This window comes from Rhinolophus sinicus, linkage group LG15 (assembly GCF_036562045.2).
Source record: "Rhinolophus sinicus isolate RSC01 linkage group LG15, ASM3656204v1, whole genome shotgun sequence".
In the NCBI taxonomy this organism is placed as follows: domain Eukaryota; kingdom Metazoa; phylum Chordata; class Mammalia; order Chiroptera; family Rhinolophidae; genus Rhinolophus; species Rhinolophus sinicus.
Window position 1 is genome coordinate 19,732,506 of NC_133764.1, and position 25,650 is coordinate 19,758,155.

Below are 25,650 nucleotides of genomic sequence, written 5' to 3' on the forward strand. Positions count from 1 at the left end.
CAATTTACATTAATAGTTATTCCTATGGGCCCAACTCTGTTCTGAGTGCAGCCTCAGGAAGTGTAAGCGGCTTCCCCAAAGTCATTGAGGTAGGCAGTGGCACTGGTGGAAAATGACCCCAAGCACTGGACTCTTAACCACCAATACTACCTCTTAAACGTGCATTATTCTCTAATTGTCCTCTTAAAACTCCTGTGTTGTTTTGCAGACTTCAGCATGAAGTCCAACTCCTCAGACTGCTCCTGGGATCTCCAGAAGCCGCCTGTGCCAGCCTTCCCAGGTTTATCTCTTGCCGCCAGCCCCCTTACTACGAGCTCCAGCGCTACTTACTGGTGTTTTTCAGGCACTCAGCCTCAAAGACTTGCACTTTCTTGCTCCTATTGACCCCCCCCCCGCCCCCATCACCGCGCTGATCACACACCCTTGTTTACTCATCTGTTACCAACCACCAACCTGTGTTACAAGGCAGATAGAGGCTACGATTTCTTTAACTTAGCATGGAGTAGGCAAATGTCCCAAGCTTACTACAGAAAGGATTCATCCGGGCAATGAAACAAAATTGAAAATTGGGCGCTATCTCTATTATCCTTTACTTGTAGTCAGCCCTTAATTACGCTGGTAACGTTTTCTGTTTTTCGTTTTTTTCCCCCTTTAATTCGCAAGTTTCTCGGCATACTTAGGCAGCCTGCTGTTTTACTACGGAAACGTGGAGGAATCAGCAAACACAGTCAACCCAGAGCGGGAACCAATTAAACAGACAAGATGGCGGCCGCCCCTCAGCGCCCGCGAGCCTCCACCCACTCAAGAAGGAGGCCTGCGTCATGTGACCCTTCCCTATCTGGCACCGCCTCGGCCGCAGTGCCTGACGGGAGGCAGAGCAGCGAACGAGGGCGTCCGCCATTTTGTGTCTGTTTCCTGTGGAACGCGGTGGTGGCCGTTGGGTCCGAAGAGTGCGCGATTTTCGCCTCGTTTTTCCTGCTTATTAGCTCCTCCCTTTTAGTTTGTAGAGCGCAGTTATGGGTCGCAAGAAGAAGAAGCAGCTGAAACCGTGGTGCTGGTATCCTTTTGTCAGTTTGAAGTCGAGGCCGAGCTGGGGGCGCTTGTTGGTGACTGGGACTGAGGCCTGGCTTTGGCCTGTGGCGGAGGGTGTCTGGGATCTAGGCCTCGGGGTGGGGTTTTTGGTGGCTGGAGTCGGATTTGGGAAGTCTTCTCGGGAAATAGGGTCTCTAGGGCGAGAGGCTCTGGCAGTTGTGGGTCGTGGGACTCGGTGACTCAGGTTCTTGCTTTGGTGCGAGCGTTAACTCACTGGGAGGCGGCTTGGACTACTCCATCAAGGACAGTGTCCCCTAAGGATACTATTCTGCCATACTGTTGTTTTGGTGACGAGTCAACAAAGGGAAATTTTTCGAGTAAAACGCTGATTGACTCTATGGAGGATTAGGTGAGAGCATTCGGAGTCAGTCAAGCACTTTATCCTTTTTTTTTTTAATTTTAGAATCGGGTTAGTCAAAGCTTGTTAATTAACCCTGATTTGGAACCTTTTTTTTTTTTTTCCCCTGCGCGCGTGTGGAGGGGGCGAACCAGCTTCCGCGTCTCACCCACAGGCGCCTTGACGTTCACGAAGCGTTCTCTTGCAGGGTGGAGTTTCTTGCATCTATTACCTAGCTTTGCAGGACTGAAAAAAATGCCTCTTAATGTAGCATCCGTTTAATTTTTTTTTTCCGGAAGCGTTAATACATTTTACATTAAGTTGGTTTTATTTACTCTCTTGTACCTAAAACCAGTTTGTTACAGAGCTCCATTTATATAATAGTTGACAAAAGGTTAAGAATTTTGTAATGCATTTTTAGGAAATTCTTACTAGTGAGATAATTCTCAGTTTTATTAATGTAACTCATCTGTTGTTTAAATACATTCCTTGGCAACACAAGTTCATACGGAATTGCAAAAAACTGGATTGTTCATGCGAAATTCTGTGATTCTTATTCACTATGAACTTAAGATTCTAAAAAGTAGTATAAAAAATTCAAAACATTAGGTAAATCTTAATATTTCGATTATTTTTAATCTATCTAATGAATGCGTTCTGTCTTGAAATTCTGCCTTGACATAAAGTTGGGGATTTTTTAACATTAAACCCTTCCAGTCAGTAATGTGCATTTGTAAATGTTAAAATAGCGAGCAAAAGAAATGTTAATTTCACATAAATCTCTTAAACACAGAAATTTTACAAAACTATGCTGAGACTTACTGAATGTGTTTAGAGGTAGTGAAGAGAGATTATGGGCTTCCAGGGACTATGCTAAAATTACGTGGCAAGTTAATCCCTCATTGTTACAATATCAAAATCAAAGTTTCTGTAAAGAACCTTTTTGGTTTTAGCTGTTCCCATATTTTAATGTTACTCATAGTCTCTTATTATATGACAGTTTTTTAAAAAATGAGCAGTTTCATTATTGTGCTATTTTTGTACCTTAACGATATTGATCAGGTATTGTAATAGAGATTTTGATGACGAGAAGATCCTTATACAGCACCAAAAAGCAAAACATTTTAAATGTCATATATGTCATAAGAAATTGTACACAGGACCTGGCTTGGCTATACATTGCATGCAGGTAACGGTTTATCTTCTGTATTTATTTGTAATTTTTGCTCTTTTGTAGTTGGGGAACAGCATGGGAAGAAATTGTGAATATTTCTTTCACGATTGTAGGTTTTTTTTGTTTATTGAAAAGAGCAGATAAGATGGCCAGTCCGCTTAAAAAAAAAAAAAAGCTTGTTCTTTAGCCATCAAAAAGATAAACAATTGATTCTTCCTTACGTTTAAAGAGAATTTAGATCGGTATTTTAAAATTATTGGTACCTTTCATTCTAGGTTAGGTTGGTGACAATTAGGTTCAGATTATAAAATACCTCCTCAGTACTTGTGTTGGGAAACAAGGTTCGGTGATTTAAATTTTGTGGGCAATCTGACCAGTTCTAATCCTATAAGAATTAAGACATAATTAGCTGCCATTACTCATTATCATTGAAGGATTTGTTAAAATCTTTTGCTTGGGACCAGGCTTATTTCAGTTTATTCTGTGGACCCCTTTGGGAATGGTAGCATTATTTCATCTAATAATTTATTAGTTTCTTGGGTCCTTTTACTACTAGGTAGGGAGAGCTTTGTAATTTTTATTTTTAAAGCTCTAATAAGTGCCATTATGTCTTATTCAAGATTATTTCTTCTACTTTTGCGAGTTTTAGAGCTGCCTGAATTTTTGCCTAATTGGACCCTAGGGGGATGTGAGATGAGCAAATCTTTATTTATTGGAAACTACTGTTGGTAGGAAGCAGGGAGGTAAATTAAAACAAGCCGTTTCTTCCTCTAGTTTAAAAATAAATTTATATGGATCCTTTTCATTCCAGTTATGTCACTACAACAATAATATCCATTCAAAAATATTTGAGAGCCTACTACATGCGACCCATAACTTTCCACTGTGGTAGTCACTAAGTTACATATGGCTATTTAAAAGAAAATTAAAAATTCAATTCTTCAGTCACATTATAGTCACACTTCCAGTGCTCAGTAGCCACATGTGGCTGGTGAATGACTATTGTATTCGATAGTACAGATATAGAACATTACCATTTGTCACAGAAAGTTCCTATGAGACACTGAGTATACAGCCAAATGGTCACCATTGTCGAATTTAGATTTATATTGAGGAGGAAAATAACCTGTAAATATTGTGTCTTATTGTGATAAGTAATATTGAAAACTAAAAATAGGGAGGGCCATAAGATAGTTAGGAAAGGCCTGAATGAGAAGCTGACATCTGTAGCAGAGATCTGAAAGAAAGGGAGAGCTTCCAAGGAACAGCAAATAACAGGCCCTATAGCATTCTCCTATATTGAAGGAAACGAAAAGGGATGGCACTGTGCACTTTATATAGGGCTTGAAGGCTATTGTGGGCCATTTTCATTCTGAATGAAGTTTAGAATTAATGAGGGAGGTTTGAATAGAGATGTAACATGCTCTGGTACACAGTTTTGAAGGATCGTTCTGGCTGTAGGCTTGACTGTAGGGTACAGTGACACCATTTAGGAGATGAGTGTCCCAGGCAAAAGATGGTGACAGAGATGAGAATTTGCTGATGGATTAGATGTGGAGTATGAGAGAAAGTGAGAAGTTAAGGATGATATGAAGGTTTTTTACCTGAGCAGTGAAAAATGAGGTAACCATATACTGAGGTGGGGAAAACTGCAGGAAGTCTAGGCTTAGGCATGAGGATATCAAGATTGTTTTTATGTTGATTTTGAGTGTGGGTATGTTAGTTTTGAGAAGGTCTAATGAAGATCCAGTTGGAGATGTCACATTAGCAGATGGACCTCCAAGTCTGGAGTTCAGAGGGGTTGGAGCTGGGGATAGAAATTTGGAAGAATACAGTATATGGATGGCTATTTGAAGTGATGATACTAGATGTCTTCTCTTAGGGGGTGGAATATAGATAGAAAAGAGGTACAAGGACTCCATGTTGGGCTACTCCCAGTACTTACAGGTAAGAAGTTTGAAAGAAACCATTCGAGGAGATTGAAAAAATAGGAACACCCAAGATTGAAAAGTAGTACCATGGAAGCCAAATGAAGTGTTTCACCGTGAGTTGTTTAACTGAGTTTTCAGATGGTGGTGTAGGTCAAGAAGACTAAGATTGGATTAATCAAACGAGGTCATTGATCACTTGCCAAGAATGATGAGGGTGAAAGCTTGATTGGAGTACTTTCAAGAGAAAATGAGGGGCTGGCCTGGTGGCTCAGGCGGTTGGAGGTCCGTGCTCCTAGCTGAAGGCTGCTGGTTCGATTCCCACATGGGCCAGTGGGCTCTCAACCACAAGGTTGCCGGTTCAACTCCTCGAGTCCCGCAAGGGGTGGTGGGCTGCCATCCCTGAACTAACAACGGCAACTGGACCTGGACCTGGGCCCTCCACAAAGATTGAAAGGACAGCAACTTAACTTGGAAAAAGCCCTGGAAATACACACTCTTCCTCAATAAAGTCCTGTTCCCCTTCCCCAATAAAATCTTTAAAAAAAGAAAATGATAAAGTAGAGGCACTCTTTCCAGGACTTGTACTATAGAGAACAGACAAAGGGAGTGGAAGCTGGAAGGAGATTTTGCAGTTGAGAAACTTAGTAACATTTTTAATAGACTAAGTGCTTCTGTTTATATAGTCTTACTATCACAGCAACCTGTGAGATGGGCATGGCAGTTTAATCAGGCGCCCTCTAATTTTATAGATGATAAACCTAGGACATTAGTATTTAAATAGTTCACATCATGCTTGCTCCTGTCTTTTCAACCAAGCCCATACTAACTAACACTAGGCAAGATTCTAAGAAATCTAATTCTGACTGTACCATATGTTGGGAGGATTTTAAATAAATCATGTTTTTCCCCCCAACATCTTATTAATTGTTTTTGCTATTATCACTTACAAATGTAGTGGAGACTAGTTATTTATATGAAAGTAATTGTGTTTCTTTAAAGAACATGAGTTACTTTATTTGCATTTATCAAGAATAGTAACAGTCCAAAAAACTTAGAAGTCACTTGTTAAGTAGTTTTATTCATGGATCGTTTAATCACAGTAATCACAATAATGAATAGTTGTTAAAAATTAATCAGAAATTAAGGTAATTTCTGAATTTGTTTTGCCTGTCACTGTTTGAAATCTTTCATATACATCTCTAAAAAGAAAACACTTCTTTAATTACCTCTAACATGAAACTTTCTTGGGAGGATAGAAATGAATATTGCTTGGACAAATATATTCAAGTCATTAGGTTGAATCAGTGGTTCTCAAGCATGCATCAGAATCACTTGGAGGGCTTATTAAAATACAGATTGCTGGCCCCACCACCCATTCAGTAGGACTAAGGTGGGGTCTGAGAATTTGCATTTCTGATAAGCTTGCAGATGCTGCTGCTAGTCTAAGTACTTGGATATCCTTTAGCCTAAGTTAATGCCTTTTATTAAAGAAACCAAAACTGACGGATTTTACCATATTGGCAGATGTTTGAGGGTTAGAAACATTTGAGCAAAATCCATACAGTGAAAAAAGTCCTAGATTCCTGATGTTTTACCATGACTTCTTTTTCTTTTGTGACTAAATTCAGAGATGGATAATTACAAGCTCACTACTGTGGCAGTGCTAAATGCCCAGGTAACTCATTAGTTAGCGTAATGCTAATTGTCAGTGGCACTTTTGTAGTTCATAATTACAGGCTTGTCTCAACATCCATTCTTGGAAAATTTGCTTCTTCTAATTCTTAATGTAATAAGACTCATAAGCTTTACTTGATTCACACTTGAAACTTCTCTGATTTGAGTAGGACTATCAACCAGTTTATTGTTGATAATTCAAGCAAGCAAGATAATGTGATAAACTTGAAATAGTGTTTATTCTTGAGCCCTTACTATGTGTTTTTTACATATATACTATATATAATTGTAAAAACAACTAGAAGTTAGGTACCATATAAGTGCAGTAAACTGAGGCTTAGAGAAGTCTCAAGATTTGCCCAACCTTGCACAGTTGGCAGCAAAATAGAGGATTGGGTCCAGATAGTCTCACTACTATACTAAGTGGTCTTTATCTAAATAATTTGGAATTACTCTCGAAAAGACTTTTATGAGGTACTTTTGTCTGTTTGATGGGAGTTTTGTTTTTGTTTTGGATAGGTGCATAAAGAGACAATAGATGCTGTACCCAATGCAATACCTGGTAGAACAGACATAGAGTTGGAAATATATGGTATGGAAGGTATTCCAGAAAAAGATATGGATGAAAGAAGACGGCTTCTTGAACAGAAAACACAAGGTATGCTTTTTTTAAATACAGCTTCATTTGTGAGAGTATTACTACTACTTTCAAGTATAAATTTAATGGTAGGTTTATTCAGAATTACAATTTTAAGTTCTATTTTTTTCTTTTTGTCTTAATGTTTGGTACTGATTTGTATGTGTGTAATACCATTTGGATCATTCCAAATACTTTATTATAATACTTTTAGTCATAACTGAATACCAGGTGTTCAGGCCTTTGAAAATGAAGGTACTAGGCTTTGATTTATATAACCACTAATTGTAGAAAAATTTATTTGCAGCCATGTACTATATAGATGATAGGAGCTGTTATTAATCACCTATGAAATTTTTTTTTTTTTTTTTTTTTTTTTTTTGGGAAAAACATTACCCCTTGTCATAGTTTACCTTTTGGGGAGAAATAGAAAGCTGTTTTCTAAAAATAAAATTGACAAAATTATTTTTACTTGTCATTGGATAGGGAAAGGAATTTAATATAGGTTGAAAACACATTTGAAGAGTAAAGAACAGTATCACTTGAAATATTTTTGAAAGAAAACAATAGAGCTAATTGCGCTGAAATGATTTTTTTACATATTGAATGTCTTACACTTAGTTTTTTTTTCTTTAACTGGGAAAAATTAATTAAAACTTTCTTAGCAGAGAGTCAAAAAAAGAAGCAACAAGATGATTCTGATGAATATGATGATGATGAGTCTGCAGCTTCAACTTCATTTCAGCCACAGCCTGTTCAACCCCAACAGGGTTATATCCCTCCAATGGCACAGCCAGGATTACCACCAGTTCCTGGAGCACCAGGAATGCCTCCAGGTAGCACATAATGTTTCGTACAATTTAATATTCCTAGGACTTTGTTGATATGGTATAGAAGTATTACATTCTTCCTAACTTTTTAACATTAATTTGTGATTTTTTGTTGTTGAAATTTTGTTTCTAGGCATACCGCCGTTAATGCCAGGTGTTCCTCCTCTGATGCCAGGAATGCCACCAGTTATGCCAGGCATGCCACCTGGGTAAGAAAACTTTTAATTGGCTTGTGGGCTTGTGCCTAGTAATTACCTTTCAGCTTGGGTGTTATATGAAATAAATGTTTGCATATTCTTTTGCTTCTGAAAGGTATGGGCTCTATAAATATTAAAATTGTCTAATAAAGGGGTAAGGAATATAAATTTGCCTCTGAAGAGAATAGATTTTTGGGTTTTAGGTTGTATGTAGGCAGCCATCTGCTTCAATTGCATCTGATGTAATTAAAGCAGTTGGTTGTAGATTTGAGTTTCTGAGATTCAGAACAACTTTGTAGTTGTGACAAGAAGCAAACTGTAAATTATTTAAATATTTGTCTCATCATCAAGAACTGAAATAAATAGGTGCTCGTGCCCATCACTTTTACTTAAATATTGTTGGATGTGACAGGTAAACAATACACTTTCCCACTGTATTTTGAAAATCACAGTTAGATTTTGATTTTGTCATACATTTTCACAGATTGCATCATCAGAGAAAATACACCCAGTCATTTTGCGGTGAAAACATGTAAGCATCTCATTCATGATGTAATTCAGGAGGTATAATCATAATGTCATTTTCTTGTGTGTTTAATGGTATCTATTCAGTTGACTTCAGAAGTTTTCTAACCTTCCTCATTATAAAACTTCTAAAACTTGCAAGCTGATTGATGCAGGTCTCTGAAAGGAGGGAAATAAAACATCTTTGAGGAAATAGTAGTAAATCCATATATAAATAAAGCATTTTCCTAATGTGCAACTGTTTTCCCCTAAGTGCTAAAAGTAATGGGACTCAGTAAAAGGGTTGGTATTTGAGAAAGACTATATAGTCTTTTGCCAAATTGTATGCTTTATTATTATAGAAGGTAATTGAATTTTCTTCTAATAAAAACTATATAGAAGTTAACCTTCTGATAAAAGTCCTAAAATCAAAAATTCACAGACTTGTAATTTTTTAAGTGAATTGGATATTTGTATTTGCAGATGACTTCTTTAGGGAAAGGAACATAAAGAACGGGTTATGCTTTTAAGTCCTGGCTTAGTGTTAGCTATTCTAAGTAAAAATCAGGCAGTCTGAGTTTACTTTTGACTATCTTTAACATTGCTGGTAGTTTTTTGGTGCTCCTCCAAAAACTTACCTCTATGGTGTAATTTAGTATTTTCTTTTAGAAAAATCTGATGACTCTAAAATAGAGATTTTTATTTATAGTCTCTCTGGATATTTTCCAAGTGAGACAAAAAGTGATTTTGTTTTCCAATTGCACATATTTTAGATGAGGCCTCTTGTATATATTGAGGAGAGTATAATATTGTTCCTAATGGCTTTAAATGTATTAAAATGTTTTGTCAACAAAGACTGAGCTCCCCACCCCCAAATCTTACTAGTAAACTCAAGAGTTTGCTGGTTTTTAGAGGGTTTGTTTTAGTGTTGTATGTTCTTTCAGCTTGGTTTCAGTATTAGGGATCAAATTCAAGTCTTTTATCTATTGTTTCAGGATTTAGCCAAAATTTTTTCTAATCGTTTATACTGTTGATTAACTTTAGTTGTTTCTTAAAATTTGCTTTATAATAGAATGATGCCAATGGGTGGAATGATGCCACCTGGACCAGGAATACCACCTCTGATGCCTGGTATGCCACCAGGTATGAAATATTTTGACAATTTCCTTCTTAATATGGCTGCCATGTTTTATTCTTAAGTACTTTAGACAATACGTAGATTCGTGGGCACTGGTGCAGTGTTAATTTTAAATTTCTGTAATTTGGTGACTTTTTAAAATTACCATTAGAAGAGTTATGACATCCCGCCCCTTTTTTAGTCTTAAAATACGTAGTAAAAATGGGCTTCAAAACAGCCAAAATGAATGCATAAAGCCCATATCCTTAAGAGAATGGTTGTATTTGTTAGGAATATCTTAGACAAGTAATAGAGGAAACTCTAGCAAGTATTAGAGAACTCAAAGAAAGTAGACAGACATTTAACAATGTAGACATTTATTATCTCACTCAACAAAAATAAAAGTACCGTGTTTCCTCCAAAATAAGACCTAACCGGACAATCGTCTCTAATCAGTCTTTTGGAGCAAAAATTAATACAAGACTGGGAATATAATTATAATATAACATAATATAATATAAATAATACAATACTGGCTCTTATATTAACTTTTGCTCTAATAGATGCATTAAAGCTGATGGTCTGGCTAGGACTTCTTTTCAGGGAAACACGGTAGTAGATTTAATGGTTTTAGTGATATCAAGAATCCATGCTTTTTAAATTTTCTGCTTTATTAACCATAGCTTTTCTCCCTTCAGTTATGTCATTCAGTGGTAACAAGATGACTCAGGCAAGAACGGATGTCAACAGCAATGTGCTCTCCTTTTTCTTTTATTAGAGAACAAAGTAATTTCCCTGTATTATTGCCTAGAAATAGGTCTTATGGACCTTTAGCTGCAAAGGGGCCTGGGAAATGAAGTAACTTGACTTCTTAGACTATAATATGGAGAAAACGATTTGATCAGCCAAATAAGTGTGCCACAGAGGCCTTCAAGCCGCTCTCATTTGGTTGCCTTGCTTTTTTATACTTAATCCTTGCAAGTTTGGGTTGTAATCCATAGTAGATGTAGAAGTATTCAAGTGATAGTTAATATAAAAGGAACCAGAAAAATTAAGCAGCAGCAAAATTTTAATTACCAGTGCAGCCATTAATTTATAGGCAACAGTTCCACATACACAATGCTCTAAGATAATTTTGGGCGTTTAAAGTAATACTGAATAATCAATGTTCATTTGATAGTGCGCATTAGATGTTTTAAGTTATGTTGAGGAAGTTTAAAGAATGCACTAGTGATGCAATTTAGGAAAATTTAAAGTGTTTAAACGGATAACTTAATTTTCTGGGGAAAAATTTATGGATATGATATGTGATTTATCAAAGTTTTTACTGTAATTTGCATTAGAGTTCAGGGAGTATCTGTCAGATGATTGACATAATTCTCTTACATGTTTCAAAGGGTTTGCTGAATCAGTAATATCAGTAAGCAAATGCTGCTTTATCCAAAGATATCTAGTGGTATCTTTCACTTCCCAAAATTCTGAAGAGATGCAAAAGAATAGGAAGTTTGAGGCAAGGTTGTGCCAAGGGGCAAAATGCTTATTTCTTTGGATTTCATTGAGTTCGGCAGTCAGTTGTTAGTAACTTTGTTATATAGATATAAGCCTTTTTAATATGGTATATTTTAGCAGCGAAGTTTTAGGGAAATATTTTTTTCTGAACTAAAGGCTTTAACTACTTAGGTCCTCCATCCACCATTTCTTTTGTACAGGTATGCCCCCTCCTGTTCCACGTCCTGGAATTCCTCCAATGACTCAAGCACAGGCTGTTTCAGCACCAGGTATTCTTAATAGACCACCTGCACCAACAGCAACAGTTCCTGCTCCACAGCCTCCAGTTACTAAGCCTCTTTTCCCCAGTGCTGGACAGGTAAGATGAAATTCATGAAAAGGAATGCACTTACATTTAAAGGTAAAGTGCAGTTTTTGCACATCTATTTGAAATTGTCGTAGGCAATATTTTGTTTATTAAATTTTAGTACTTTATTTAACATAGTAATATGGCCTATTTTCTTCCATGTTTGCACACATTGATTTCCTGTACTAATAAAAGATCAGTTGGAGCCAGAGATAATGTATTGTTATTTTTTTCATGGCTGTGAACTCTGGTTATTCTAACTTTAGTTAGAAATGAAAGTTTAATTTTTGGGGACTTAAATATGTGATAATGTTTAGAGGTCTTCTTACCTATTGAACTATGAGTAGAATGAAAGCAAAGCCAGAGGAAAATCCTAAGACCTTAGCAAATCATTTGTTGGGCTCTCCTCTAGTCTAGACCAGTGACAAGCTACAATACTGCACACTTGCTGGAAGGGCATCATTTCATTGCTTTTGACCTAGTCACACTTAATTTCCTACTGCTTTTGTCTTCAGAACTCAGAATCGAAAAATGCTTCTGTTATATATAGCATGTCTATAATAGTTATTATCCTGTTTTTTCAGTGTCATTCAGAATTAAGTAGATGTATGTAATTCATTCAGAATTTAGAAGATAAGGGTGTATGTTCTTTATTTCTCACTTTAAAATTATTCCTTAGATGTTTTTTCAATTTTTTTTTGGTTTTTAGTTGCTAAATTGAAAATCATTACTTTTTAAGTGCCCTTTAAGTGTATTAACTTAGGATTTTGAGGTGGGTGGGGATTTTGTTGAGATGTTAAATTTTTGGCAAAAATCTTTTGTAGCGTCATTGATAGCAAATTGGATTGAAGTGTTAGTGACCTTAATTCTCAGTTTAAGGTAGCATTTTTGAAATATCACAGTGCAAAACATTAGTTTTAGGAAAGAAACTGGTTAACTAGGTTTATTGGTGTAGAATTAAAAGGGTTTTTTTGAGGCTTATACTGTCACTTTGTTTATTGTAAATGCATTAACTGCCTGCCTCTTTAAATAAATCAGATTTGATTACATTATATTTTGCATTTACAAAAACGTAACCTATACTGAAAAAAAAGTCTACCACATGGCTTATTTTCACCCATTTGTTTGGAGACTTTTCATTGTTTCCTTTCTTTTATGCTACAGATGGGGACACCTGTAACAAGCTCAAGTACAGCTTCATCCAATTCAGAAAGTCTGTCTGCATCTTCTAAAGCTCTGTTTCCTAGCACAGCACAAGTACGCAGGGAGTTGCAGTTTAAAATTTTTAAAATGGCTTTATAACTTAACCCTTTGGACCCTATTTTCAAACTAAACCTTTCCCCAAAAAATATACTGTTTAATTTTTTTTAAAGATTGATGGTATATAAATCAATGATATTTGAAAAATTGAACTCAGAAAAAAATGTTCCCAAAACCTCTATGGTTCTAAAGGGTTAAAAGCATGTAAGCAGTAAATGCATTATAGTAGCCAATGGTTAGCCTGATGCATGATTAAGCTATTTTGATTTATGCCATTTAATCTAATGCATCACATGTAATGTAAGGAAATTTAGTACTCTGCATTTGGTTCTAAAGTTGTCCTAGTCTAAGCCTTTCAGATGTTTGGTATTACAAAAAGTAACACATTTGTTACTGGTAACTTTATACTTAAAAGATTCTTCTAAACCTTTTTGTCCTGAGAATCCAGCCATTGTTAATTGGGAGGGCATTGTGTTACTATATAAAGAATATCTCTGGAGGACATATTTTTAATGTGTCACCATTGATATTAATTATGGTATGCTTAGTAACTGAAAGTTATCCAAACATTTGTACGTATTCTGTAATTTTTGACTTTTTTTTTGAGCTGTTTGGTAGATTAAACAACTAATTCAGAATAGTAAAAGTAGAACATGTGCCATTCCTTTATACTGTATTTCATCAATCTGGAATACAAAGCTTTGTAAATTAAATAACTTGGTGAGGAGATAGATGACATCTGAGAAGGATACATATGCAGTCTTACTTGTTTTCTTGTTTCCCATTCTGTGTTTTGGATGTGGCTTTGACCCAGTCTCTTTTGATAGTTCTATGTGTTATCTTGAGTTTTGTGGAACATTTATCATGTTAACTTTGTTTTAATTTTATTTAAAGTTTGGTCCTTTATTGAATGTTGTTTTATTTTTACATTAAATTGGTAGTAGGTATACTACTCAATTTTGGGTTTTGAAGTTTCATTGATGAAAGATTGTATTTTACAGGCTCAGGCAGCTGTCCAAGGACCTGTTGGTACAGATTTCAAGCCCTTAAATAGTACCCCTGCAACAACTACAGAACCCCCAAAGCCTACATTCCCTGCTTATACACAGTCTACAGCTTCAACCACTAGTACAACAAATAGCACTGCAGCTAAACCAGCAGCTTCAATAACAAGTAAGCCTGCTACTCTTACGACAACCAGTGCAACCAGTAAGTTGATCCATCCAGATGAGGATATATCGCTGGTGAGTTGTTTACAGTTTTTACTAAGCAAAGTTTGATTGAATGTCATTGTGGCAGGTTGTCCATTTGAAAAATGTTTATTTCTACACTAATGGTCTTATGATCTGATTTAATGCTTACTAAGTGGTTTTTACCATTCTGATTTTTAAGAACCACAAAATAAAGTGAATAATGCATGTTTTGATCTCAAATGCATTCCCTTTCCCCAGACTATTTCTAAAAGAAGACAGTAAGTTGGATTCATACTCGTAAAAATCATTTTAGACATAGATTTGTAAATTAATTGAAGAAAGTTCAATGAGGTAGAATCTGCAGACCCTTGAAACCCATAGATCTTCACTAGACACTTTCTTGCTGAAACAATTTATAATTTCTAGAAAGTTGTTACCTGTGCTTAACATACTATAAAAGTAGGTGAGGTTTTCTTAGGGCATCAAGATTTTAAGTCATTGAACTGATTTGTGGGACAAAAGTAATTGGTTTGGAAATAAGCCTACATTTAAAAAGAATTACTCTACAAGGTTTTAGATGCTTGCCTTTATTCTTAATGAATCTCTGCATTCAGGTGTTTACCATCGTGCTTATTTTTATTCCTAGGAAGAGAGAAGGGCACAGTTACCTAAATATCAGCGTAATCTTCCTCGTCCAGGACAGGCTCCCATTGGTAATCCACCAGTTGGACCAATTGGAGGCATGATGCCACCACAGCCAGGCATCCCACAGCAACAAGGAATGAGACCCCCAATGCCACCTCATGGTATTCCTCTTTTTATGTTTATTGTATTTAGTGGATTTTTTTGTATGTGTAGTGTATACACATACAATAGATTTACCTGTAAAATAACATATTTTAAAAGTACAATGCATGGACCAACTCAATCTATTTGTGTTTTAAATGTGTTTTTTAGGTCAGTATGGTGGTCATCATCAAGGCATGCCAGGTTACCTTCCTGGTGGTATGCCACCGTATGGGCAGGGACCACCAATGGTGCCCCCTTACCAAGGTGGGCCTCCTCGACCTCCGATGGGAATGAGACCTCCTGTAATGTCGCAAGGTGGCCGTTACTGATCTCACTTCATCCAATCTAATAGGTTTGGAGATTAAACCTTTTCTCAACTTGTGCTGTTTATATAGCCAAGCTTCCGTCAATAAGGCTTCATTGTGACTTTAACAAACATTATCTTCCCACATACCAGGAACTATTGGACATTTATTTTACATGGGAAAAATTATTTGGAATAATAAAGCAGGAACTTTTCCTGAAGTTGCAATTTATACTGTATGGCTTCTTTTTCATGTTTCATCTAGGTTTTTAGAAGTGAAGTATAGTAAATTTGGTTCGTTATATTGTGAAGGCGCTGGAATTACATGAACATACCACCTTAATAAAGGCAAGTTCTGTAAGCTTACATTGCTATTTGTAAAGTTATGCCTTCACAGCACTTCAGATGCTGTTGGACTTCATGTCCCCAACCTAGCTTGGTGAGGGCTGTAACTATTTCCAAGTACCTGTACATTGGAAGTCTGAATGTGTAACAATATTTAATGTATTTAGAGTTCCTCATGTTGCAGGGTTTACGAAATCTGACCCACCAAGGTCATGTGACTTTTCTGTACTGTTAAACTTCATTGTAATAAAATGAGAGAAAAATTTATGCCTTTTTATTCATAACCCAGCTGTGGACCACTGCCTGAAAGGTTTGTACAAATGCATGCCACATTAGATGTCCACATAATAAAATTCATAGTTACCAATGCAGTTTTGATATATTACTGGATTCTGTCTTTGAATTGTAGGTGTTCCTAAGCTGCATGTTTTAAACTGGACAGTATATATAGAATTGTATGTTAGTGCTTCAGTTAACAGAAAAACTTAGGATATGTATAAGACATTACGTAATAGGTATCACATCTTTATATTGTATCACCTTTTTACCCTGTTGATGTCAGTACTCGTTAGATGTCATAGATATTTAAAATGTAAACCTTAATACTTCTCTTTCCTGCTGGTGATATTTAGAGCCTAGTGCCAGACCCATTCATTTCCTTCTTTGTGGACCTCAGAAGCTTTTCAGGTGCAAACTTCTAGAAGCTTAGGTACAAGCTTTTTATGCTATTAATAGATTGGTATTTTTTCTAAGTGTAACGTGAGAATATGTGCGGCTCTGTTAGAGTGGTTAGTAGATTTGAAATTTCTTACGTTCCTGAAAGATCTGTTATTAACCCTAAGTGGCTTTACTGCTAATCTTTTATCCTTGGAAATTTGAATGTTAACTATGTTCCTATGGAGAACTTTGCTGTAGAGATGACTGCTATTATTCAGTATCTTGTGTTAGAAGTCTCATAATAGCTTCTGTTGTCCTTTTTTGGCATCTTCTTTTTTGATCTTTTACAGGGTACTTTTATGCTTATTTAAGTATCAGACGACCTGTACAGAGTGTAATTATTAATATAACAAACTCGAAGTTAAGACTTCTAAGCAAACGGTAACATTCCTTTATAGTCTTTATGTGAAGGTGTAAATATTAGACATGAAATCTGAAGTTTTGTTTAAAAAAAGCATTAACCTTGTAGGAAAGTGTTGAAAAATGTTTTAATCTTCATAAAAAGAGTATTTAAGTGACACGTAAAAGTTACTCATTTAAACAAAACATTGCAATTGTTAAAGAGCAGAGTGCTACTTTAAACCTGATATTTTGCACCAGTGGTTTTATAGCTCCTGTGCTGTGGTACCATTGAGGCTCAGAAAATTGCATAGTTTGAAAAGGCAACATCCAGGTAGCACCAAGAAGGCATTTGAGCTTCCTCCTAGCAGTCAAGTCTCATATCCCACCCCTCACCAAAAGCCTACCTACTTAATTTTGGAATTAACATAGATTTGGCCGCACATTTGTCATACTGCCAAAGAACAACCTGTGTTGAAAATCTTTAAGGTAAAAATGGCATGTTTCAAAAATTATGCAAAGCTTTATTTGCATTTAAGGCAAAGAGAACGGATATTTTGTGTCAAGGTTTTTTGCTTTCTGAGGTCTGAAAGGAGAAAAGACTATTTTTAAGTAAGTGATTGAATTCTCTTTAAAAGTCAATTCAAAGTGTTACGCATGGCACTTAAACTTGAGCACACCATGTCCTGTGTTCTGTAGGTATATGGCCCAGGTGGTTCCCATTTGGTATATTTAAAGTGTAATTTGTGCATATATTAGCATAGTTAAGCTTCTAGAAAAGACGTTTTACCTAACTGCTTCTGAGGTCCATAGTGGTGAAATCATGAGTGGAACAAATTACGTTGAAATAATTAGCTCTTTGACTTATGCTTCCTTAAATAAGAGTTGAGTCGAAGTTAAACTTCATCTGCCCTTACAGAGGACAACTTTTGGGACTTGATATATTCAGGCAGGCATTGTCGTTGCCATAATTTAGGAAGTTATAAGATTGATGGGGCTGCCGTCCTTGGCTTTACCTTAATATCCACTCTTATATAAGCTTTTTTCAAAAAAAACAACAGTGACTTTAAAAATTTGTCTGGCACTAGTTTCTATTGTATGGATTTTACTACTATATGACAGTATCAAGACCAGCATGTGAGGAACAACTTTTGAGCGACTGCTGGAATTACCATTTTGATTTAAATACTGACTATTTTAGTAATATCTCACACATTTAGTATTAGGAATGGGGAAACTTCTATTCCACTGATCAAGTTATATATTGAACTTAGCTTAATTAAACAGGCATTTGGGAGGGAGATCCCCAACAAAAATAATGGGCTCAGTGGAATTATAGTGGACAGTAGTTTTTTTTTTTGTTTTTTTTTTTAATCTATTTTTTCTTTTGCTTGCTTGATCATTGGGATTTTTTAAAAAATGCATGTCTTAAATTAATTGGGTAATGTTTTTCTAAAATTAAAATTTTCTTCTTCCTATAGCCCTGCCATAGGACAGGCTGAGGCTGAGTCTCAGTGTTGCCCTGTTCAGTCTGAGGCAAGTGGGATTTATTTTATTCCTTATAGGGGCTTTCACAGCTTGATGGCTGTTGGATATTTATGTCCCCAAACTTGCAGCAAGTTTGGTGAAGGCCCCTAAATTTAATTAAACGTAGGATTTTTATACTCTTGGCAGAGAAGGCTCTATATTAATATTCACGTTTGACTGTGGTGTTAATAAAAAGTATTTGATAATATGTAATTTTATGTAATTTACTTTGTGTTATAACAGCCTCGTAAAGCTGTTGCTGCTATATTGAACTTTAGTAAATTGACAGAATTTGATGTTCTTAATTTGGAGGCATGAAATGTTTCATTTAAATTTTCCACTTTTCACTTTTAGGAAAACCTTACTGGTTATTTTATCTTTAAACTATTAAATTTAACCTCAAGGATAAGTTTAATTATTGGAAATGCCACTGGGTACTGAATTAATCCCAACGTTATGCGTTGAACATTGAGGTTGAAAGATCATCTGGAAATGCTTGTGATTTTTAATATTTTTGAAACCTCACCACATTAGAGCAAATGTTAATGTAGAGCCCTGTGAAAAGTGGGAAGGTGGTGTGTGTGTGTGTGTGTGTGTGTGTGTGTGAATGCTTATACACTACACATTTGAGATAATAAAAGAGTTTGAGTATTACAGACCTGTCAGTGTGGATAGATGCTAATTTTCAGGTAGCCAAACTGAACTCGTGTCACGTGGTAAAGTTAGTATATTGAACTATGGTTTTGAAACGATAATTTTGAGGTTCATTTTTAGCCTTACTGCACAATAATTTAAGCAATATGCATACATGAGAAGTATCCACGTTTGTTTTCAACTAAAGTTTCTTTTATTTGATGAGAACAATTGTGTTTATGTCTGTATGTTGTAGGGGGTAAAGAGGGAACTGGAAGAGGCCAAAACAGAAACCTGGATTACCTTTATTCCTTCCTGTGTTTAAGCCACCATTTTAACCAGATAGCATTTTCCTCTGGACAGTAACATACAGTACAACGTTTAGCATACCCAGATTGTGTTTCTATCTTGTTTTAATTCTTGGAAGCATAAAGAAAAACGCATTAAATGAATTCCAAATTTTCACCTGTTTAATTAAAACATACGCTTTTCTCTGTAACTGAATCATGGGGGGTAGATTTTAATGTCTGATACAAGAATTTTGTCACAACAAAAATATTCCATTGGAATATTTTATAACCTACTCAGTAATTATACCTTTTACGCTCCTTAGTCGGAGATGTCTTCTGTTGCACTCACAATCCACCAATGTACTGAAATATTCAAGAGTGAAGCTGTTGACAGAATTTGTTGGATGATACAGATATCTAAGATGTAGTTTCTTTGATATTTCTGTCTGTGACTCAAATATGATTTTAAGAATTACATAACTTTCAGGTGTCTATTAATGTCCATTGGTAAAACTTGGTAAATGAAAGGAAATGTTAAGTCACCTCTTCACTGAGATAAAATTTTGTTTGAGTAAATTAACACTTGTGTTGGTTAGAGGATAAAATAATTAAACAAGTACCCTAAAATTTTGTGTAAATCAGGTTTGTCTTTTTTAAAAGATGGTACTTACCTACCTAATATTGAATAACCTTTGTATCTTACTCCAAAATGAAACCATTTTCTCTTAACTTTTATGGAAAAGCCTTTAAACGGGGGGGTTCAGTTATTAGACTGTTCAGTATAAGACAGATTTTTGTAGGTAAATATTCCCCTAATTATACTTCTGCTTACTAACTCATGACTTGAATATTAGTAAAGTTTACTGCCTTTTTTTATCCCTTAGGTTTTTATTTTCTGTCATCTGAATCATTTTAATAAATAACTTGTTTTTCTAGCATAGAAACCATCTTAAGTTTTCTGTGTAATATTTCTTGGCAAAATAAGCAATTACTTTAATGATGTATATAGTGTTGTGAACATAGTGATACAATTCTGTAATGTTGAATTTTCAGAACTATACTTTTAATATTTTGGCTCTTAGGTATCCCCTATTATGCATCTAATTCAAAGTAATGCATAGGAAATGGAGAAAGCAGGACTTTAAGCTCCCTAATATTTTAAATATCGCCAACTTTTCCAAGTCTTCATGTTCTTAGCATTTTTGTTGGGAAATAACAGGTTTAAAAGTAGCATTTTTAAAAAACTAGATTTCTTCAGTGAGGGAGGGTCAGAAGAGAATTGCTTTTTATTAGCATTGTTTTTTCTGCTTTGGGCTGTGTACATTTTTCCATAATGATTTGGCCAAGAAAGGAAGATGTTTTCATTTTCTTCCCAATTCTGAAAAACGAATAGCTTGAAATTATGTTAGTTTGAAATTTTTGAATCATCTCTATAAACCTGTTCAATTACTATCATGTGTCCTCGGGAACATACCTGTATTAAGCAAGATGTAGAAGTCATATTAAGCCAGAAATTGGAGACCCAAAGGAGATCTTCATTGAAGCTAATTTGAACTATTTCCATTTGAAGCAAATCGAATACTCTTATAAATCAAGACTGGTTCGTGTTAGGTTCTTTAGGAGGCATGTAATCACCAGCTATATTATGAGAATATGTGTATGTTTTATTTTGATCAAATGACAGAGAAGATAACGTGAGTAAACTTTTAATGATTGATTATGTGGAACCCATCCATTCTCTATCCTGTAATGGCACAGCTTCAATAATGTGCTATGTATTTGGTCAGGGATTTGTGTAATGCTGTGTTTGTAAAATGAGAAATTCCTTTATTGGAATTCTCCAGGCCGTTTGGCATTTTTACTGTGTCTAGGGTTTTTAAAGTATTTATGCCTTCACCTTCAGTGAATTTTTGAGGAACTGGCAGTGAAATTCATTGATGCCCAACTTGGATAAAAATGAAGAATGGTGTGTGCTGCCCAGTGAACTACACAGACCAATAGCGATTATTTGGGAGAGGCCATTGTATAATTCTGTTAGACTTAAGAACCTTAAATGTAATGAAAGGTAACCGCATTCCTGCTCTTGCTTTGCATTTGTTACTAAGATTTCACCAAATCATTTATGATAACGTAGTTTGTGCTCAATATTCAGATACTTCAGCAATCAGAGATGAAAATAAATAAGATCTGCAGCAACCAGTGTCTAATGAAACAAGGCTGCTTAACTACCCAAGTGAACCAAGGGAGGGTTATTAAAGTTCTCTAAGTTTGAGTTAGAAATGGGGGGCATGTAGTTACTGAGCAAAGCCTTTTAGCTATTAGCTTGCTTTAGTGTACTTCCAGAAGAAGCAGTAGAATTTACTTTTCAGCCCATGTTTTTGAAATTGAAAATATAAGAGAGTGAAATCAGTTTTTTGAAAATCAAATTAGAAGCTATTAAAAATTGTTTGCCTCTGTAGGGTGTGTCTTCATATACTTAAAGTTAGAAATTATCACATTGAAGAGATTTTTTCCCTAGATATATGCTCCCCCTTTTTTAGAGTAAGCCAAATTTCCATGTAATACACATTGGAATTCATAGTTTATTAAAATTGAGCTCTGTCCAAGAGATATCCAGTGTTACTAACTCATTCTCATAAGGTCACTCGAACAGCTAATGTAATTTTTATGAGACTTAGGGAAAGGAATTTTACTGTATTAATGTCAGGCTCTGAGGAAATTTAATGCACATTGACTTTTTAAAGTATGGATTGAACTCCTCAGTTTAATGCAATTTGTGTTTTTGTTAACTAGCAGCAGAATTTCAGCATTTGCTACTTACTGGTAGAGAAGAAAAATCCCACAGCCCTGCCAGTACAGGTTAGTTTTATCTGTAAGTACCTGATGTTCCTATTTTTTTCAAACATATCCATATAACCCACTCAAGGAAGAAAGCTGTGCAGTTTCTTAAATGTGAGTATAACTATTAGGTCCATTGGACACTTTCAGACACTCAATACTTGGGCCAATTAGCTCTAGGTTTGTTAAATAAGTTGTAATAAAGGTGTGATACTCCTTTATTGTTTAGTTGTGGTTGGACCTAAATAGATATATTGTACATTAGAGGAAAAGACAGTGAAAGTTTCTGATGGCTATGTGCTCATTTTGGAATATGATATGGAGTGCAGGGCTTGGAGTCGAGGGCCTTTTACTTAAGCCACTTCTGTGGTGGTACTCAGTTACCTTTTAACTTCTTTACAGTATGAATCAACCTAAAAAAGTCAAGTTTCCTCATTTCTAACGGTGATAAATGGTGTACAATCATAAACTAGAAAATGTTTTTATATGCTTTTTTGTTTTTAGTACTTGTAAATAAGTACTAGTTTTGTTCCTCTTTTTTGTAGAACCTATTCTGTTGGTGCACCACCAACATTTGTTCATTCTACTTTGAGCTAAGAATAACAAATCTTTTTAATATTTAAATGAAAGCTGACTAACCATCAAGAAATCTAGATTGATTCTTTGTGTATTTCTTTTGAGGGGCAACAGGGTTGTAAGTGGGCTGTAAAAGATTTGTTAAAGTTCTTAACTATTTTTATTGGTTCTACCAGAGTTCATTGTTGTCTTGAACCATGCTTGAGAGATTTCCTTTAACCTTTAAATAATTGTACTATTATGTTGATAAAAATTTAATACCGAGGAGAGAAGAATAAAGTGTACAACAGAGTTTTATACAAGCCGAAACCATCCTTTCAATCTGTAGCATTGACTGGGATGCGTGGCTTCCTCCTTTACGACTTAAGTGTAATGATGTCTAATTTGGGACAGTCTATCCATACAACTAGCTCCTATTCAACTGGGATGGTGATTAGCCACTGAAAATGCGTTATCTTAATGTTATTTTATGAGTCGTGTTCAGTTAAATTTTTTTAAAACCTCAATTTATCAACATAAAATATATTTTATAAGATATCCATTTGTTTTTAATATAAAATTGCCTAAGGGCTTAAGTTTCATTGCCTTTCACAGTTTAATCTGTATAAGAAATGGCGTAGAAACAGTGGAAATGGTTTTCCTTAAAACCATCTCTTTAAAGCTGCCTTTCTGGTGAGTACTGTTTTATACTTTTATATATCACAATTTTTCCCTTTAAATTTAACTGAAACAGGACACTTGATCAAAGAGTGAGGAATCTGAATTTCTACACTCTAGATATTACCTGAATTGGGAATATTAAGAATAAGAAGGTGATTATTTTAGCTACTAACATTTCCCTCGTAATCTGGGCTGTTTTTCTGACCTCCACTTAACAAACTGTAACTGCAAAAACTTGCACAAATTATTTCCTTTTGGTGAGATGGAAAGATTTTTACTCTAGCATTTATAATTTTTTTAAGCTTAAAATTTTTTTTTCAGTTGACAGCCAAAAGATATTTCTCTATGCTATTGGTTCACATGTTGTGTAGGTGTAAAATTAAAATACCAGGCAGGATTCCTGTCTGTTCTTGTTGAAGCTGTTGTTGCAGTGATTTATAAGCAATGAAACTGAGGGTGGGGTTGAAGGAGGCCTGGCCTAAAATATATTTATGTGGGCTAATTGCTTACAGGATTCTCTTTGAGGCTCGAAAATTGCCAGTGTAGTAAATTTATTTTTCATTTTTTTGTTGGTATTTTTCAATTATAGTTGACATTCAATATTATATTAGTTTCAGATGTACAGCATAGTGGTTATATAATTTACAAAGTGATTTCCCCCGATAAGTCTTCCAGTGCATTCTTAAATCGAACCTTGCATGAAAAACTTAGGTTTCTGGGACTTGTATACCCGTGAAAATTAGCTTCTCGGTATATTTTTAGTTACTTTATGCCCTGTTTAATACCTTCTCTAAGAGTAACACATGGGTTTTTCCCCTCCTCTTGTCTTGAGCTACATCCTAGCTGGTGTCAGTATACGCTAAGGATGTTTTCATATTTTATCTCCTGCTGATCTTTGTAAACCAAAAGGAACCGTCAGCTCTAATGCTTTTTAGTCTGAATAATGATAGTGTTCTAAAATCTGAAAATTGTTATCTGAGTATGTGATAATGGTGATGTATTCTTCTAGATAAGTACTAAACAAAGTATGGAATCCCAATTTATGTCTTTAAGATTTAAAGTGAAGTAAATTTCTAAGGAACTCTGTCCTTTCCTAGCAAGGATAAGCAGACATTGAAAATTTGGTAAGTATTTCACTTTAAATGCATGTGGTGGTAGTGCTGAGAGTAAAGTAGCCAAATTGCCATAGTTTTAAGATAACATTTAGATACGAACAAGAATTCTCGACTCTTCTTTGCGACCTAATAAATGTATGTGTGTCTAGCCGTTTTATAAATTTGTGTGTACAATGATTAAATTGAAATGTACCTTACTCCTTTGGCTTTTCTTTTTATTTTGTATGGTGCTTTAAATACTAATTTTATATTTCAAGCTTTTTTCAGGGTAAAACTAAGTGACTGGTAAAGAAAATATCTTCCAGAAGAATTATTTAAGTGTTTCTATTTAAAAACCCAGTGGTGTCTTTTCAGTTTACTTAAGTCTTCTGTTTTCCAGCTCCAGTTAAAACTGACAGTAGGCAACTGATCGCAAAAATGGGGGGAAAGGACCTTTGCTCTCTGTGGAATATTTGTAGGAATCATTGTATTACAGTAAAACGTCGTTAATCCAATACGTGATTTTCATGGAAAAGGTGATGAGATTTGGACTCTTCCCTCCTCTCTGGGATGTTGTATTAAGAAGATAATAAATGGAAGTTGAAGTGAAAACATTTAATTGCTACAGCAGGGAAGGTGATTTATTTCTGAATAATGTGTCCATTTCTTTCCAAAATAGTATAGCATTGTCTTGTGAAGCAGGACAAGATCCCAAAGGGTTGTAGGAAAGAGGGCGCCCTTCTCTCAATTTAGTCTCCAGGCTTAACTCCAGCATTGTACTGGTTAGGAGGGAAATGAAGCGCGAGTCATACAAGGGATCTGTCTGATGGTAAGGGGGACCCGAGCAAAACACAAGGGAGGATAAATGGCTAGACCGTGTGTATAAGTAAATGGTCTAGCTAAACAAAGAAAATGTGACTAATAGCTTAATTTTTAATGTAAGTAAATGAACTCACTAAAGGTTGTAATTAAATATTAGTTTTAGAATGAACATTAAAACTAGCAATACTTGCACTTTGTGAAGGCTTATTCTAAAACAAGATTTTCTTACACAAGTAATATTAGTGCACTTTGTCACTTAGATATATCACCTGGAAGCCGGTGCAGAAGAAAAATGAAATGCAACAACATAGTGCATACCTACATTGAATTTTAGTGTACTGGTAGGCTTTTGGGGGAAAGATGTTTCTTAGTGTGTGACGTCATAATAATAATTAGACTGGGACTCAAAAAAGGCACTTAAGTTTTTTGTTTCTCTGGTGGTGGTCCGGAGGTGTTGGTTAGGCTTTAAGAAAGCCAAAAACTACCATTTGAAAAATGGTGTTTTATTTTCATGGCCTTAACAATTTTCAGTTTGTGTGTTTTCAATTCAAAAGTGGAATTATTTTTGCTTTTGCGTTAAAAGCAAGCCTCTTTTTCCAAGATTATGGTTGACCATTAAGAAACATTTAAGTGCTTATTTACATAGATGAATAAAATTTTTCATATATTATTTATCATACTTGTCTGAGCCCATTTTATTAAGTTGTATCCTGAACAATTTATACTGAGAATGAATTACAATGATAATGCATCTGCTGTCCTGAACAGTTTTTGGTTTGCCTTGGGGAATATAAGAAGGCAGAGTTATTTTTATTAAATATGAAAATGTGTATTGGGAAAAAGTATTTAAGGGGTAAATGAAGATGTTTAGACTGCAGATATATGGGGTATATGTTAAAGTGTTAATTGAGGCTC

General features: G+C 35.2%; 1 protein-coding gene across 26 annotated transcripts; it reads left to right on the plus strand.

Annotated features, from left to right (window-relative positions):
* Window positions 1–869: 869 nt before the first annotated feature.
* Window positions 870–25,410, plus strand: ZNF207 (zinc finger protein 207). Of its 26 annotated transcripts, none has more exons than XR_012492168.1 (15): window positions 870–1,057; window positions 2,492–2,618; window positions 6,728–6,866; window positions 7,514–7,681; window positions 7,809–7,884; window positions 8,357–8,404; window positions 9,449–9,519; window positions 11,203–11,360; window positions 12,513–12,605; window positions 13,610–13,852; window positions 14,448–14,607; window positions 14,759–14,942; window positions 15,160–15,242; window positions 17,777–17,831; window positions 21,539–25,410. XR_012492168.1 is itself a non-coding variant. In XM_019750698.2 (13 exons), exons 1-12 carry the CDS (start codon window positions 1,017–1,019, stop codon window positions 14,917–14,919), a joined length of 1,488 nt encoding a protein of 495 aa, XP_019606257.1. In that variant the 5' UTR covers window positions 872–1,016; the 3' UTR covers window positions 14,920–14,942; window positions 17,777–25,410. The 26 variants fall into 26 exon arrangements, 6 of the variants coding, with proteins under 6 accessions (XP_019606257.1, XP_019606255.1, XP_019606254.1 ...); XR_012492163.1 differs by having other exon boundaries at window positions 872–1,057; window positions 7,511–7,681; window positions 14,759–15,242; ... (1 more) ...; window positions 22,754–22,831; window positions 23,873–25,410; XR_012492161.1 differs by having other exon boundaries at window positions 872–1,057; window positions 7,511–7,681; window positions 14,759–15,242; window positions 21,539–21,604; window positions 22,754–25,410.
* The last annotated feature ends 240 nt before the right edge of the window (window positions 25,411–25,650 follow it).

Bases quoted from the DNA above. Each gene is read 5' to 3' on its own strand.
- ZNF207 (XM_019750698.2), top strand. From the start codon at position 1,017: ATGGGTCGCAAGAAGAAGAAGCAGCTGAAACCGTGGTGCTG. The intron at 7,885-8,356 runs GTAAGAAAACTT...ACATTTTCACAG, and splicing joins ATGCCAGGCATGCCACCTGG to ATTGCATCATCAGAGAAAAT. The intron at 8,405-9,448 runs GTAAGCATCTCA...GCTTTATAATAG, and splicing joins TCATTTTGCGGTGAAAACAT to AATGATGCCAATGGGTGGAA.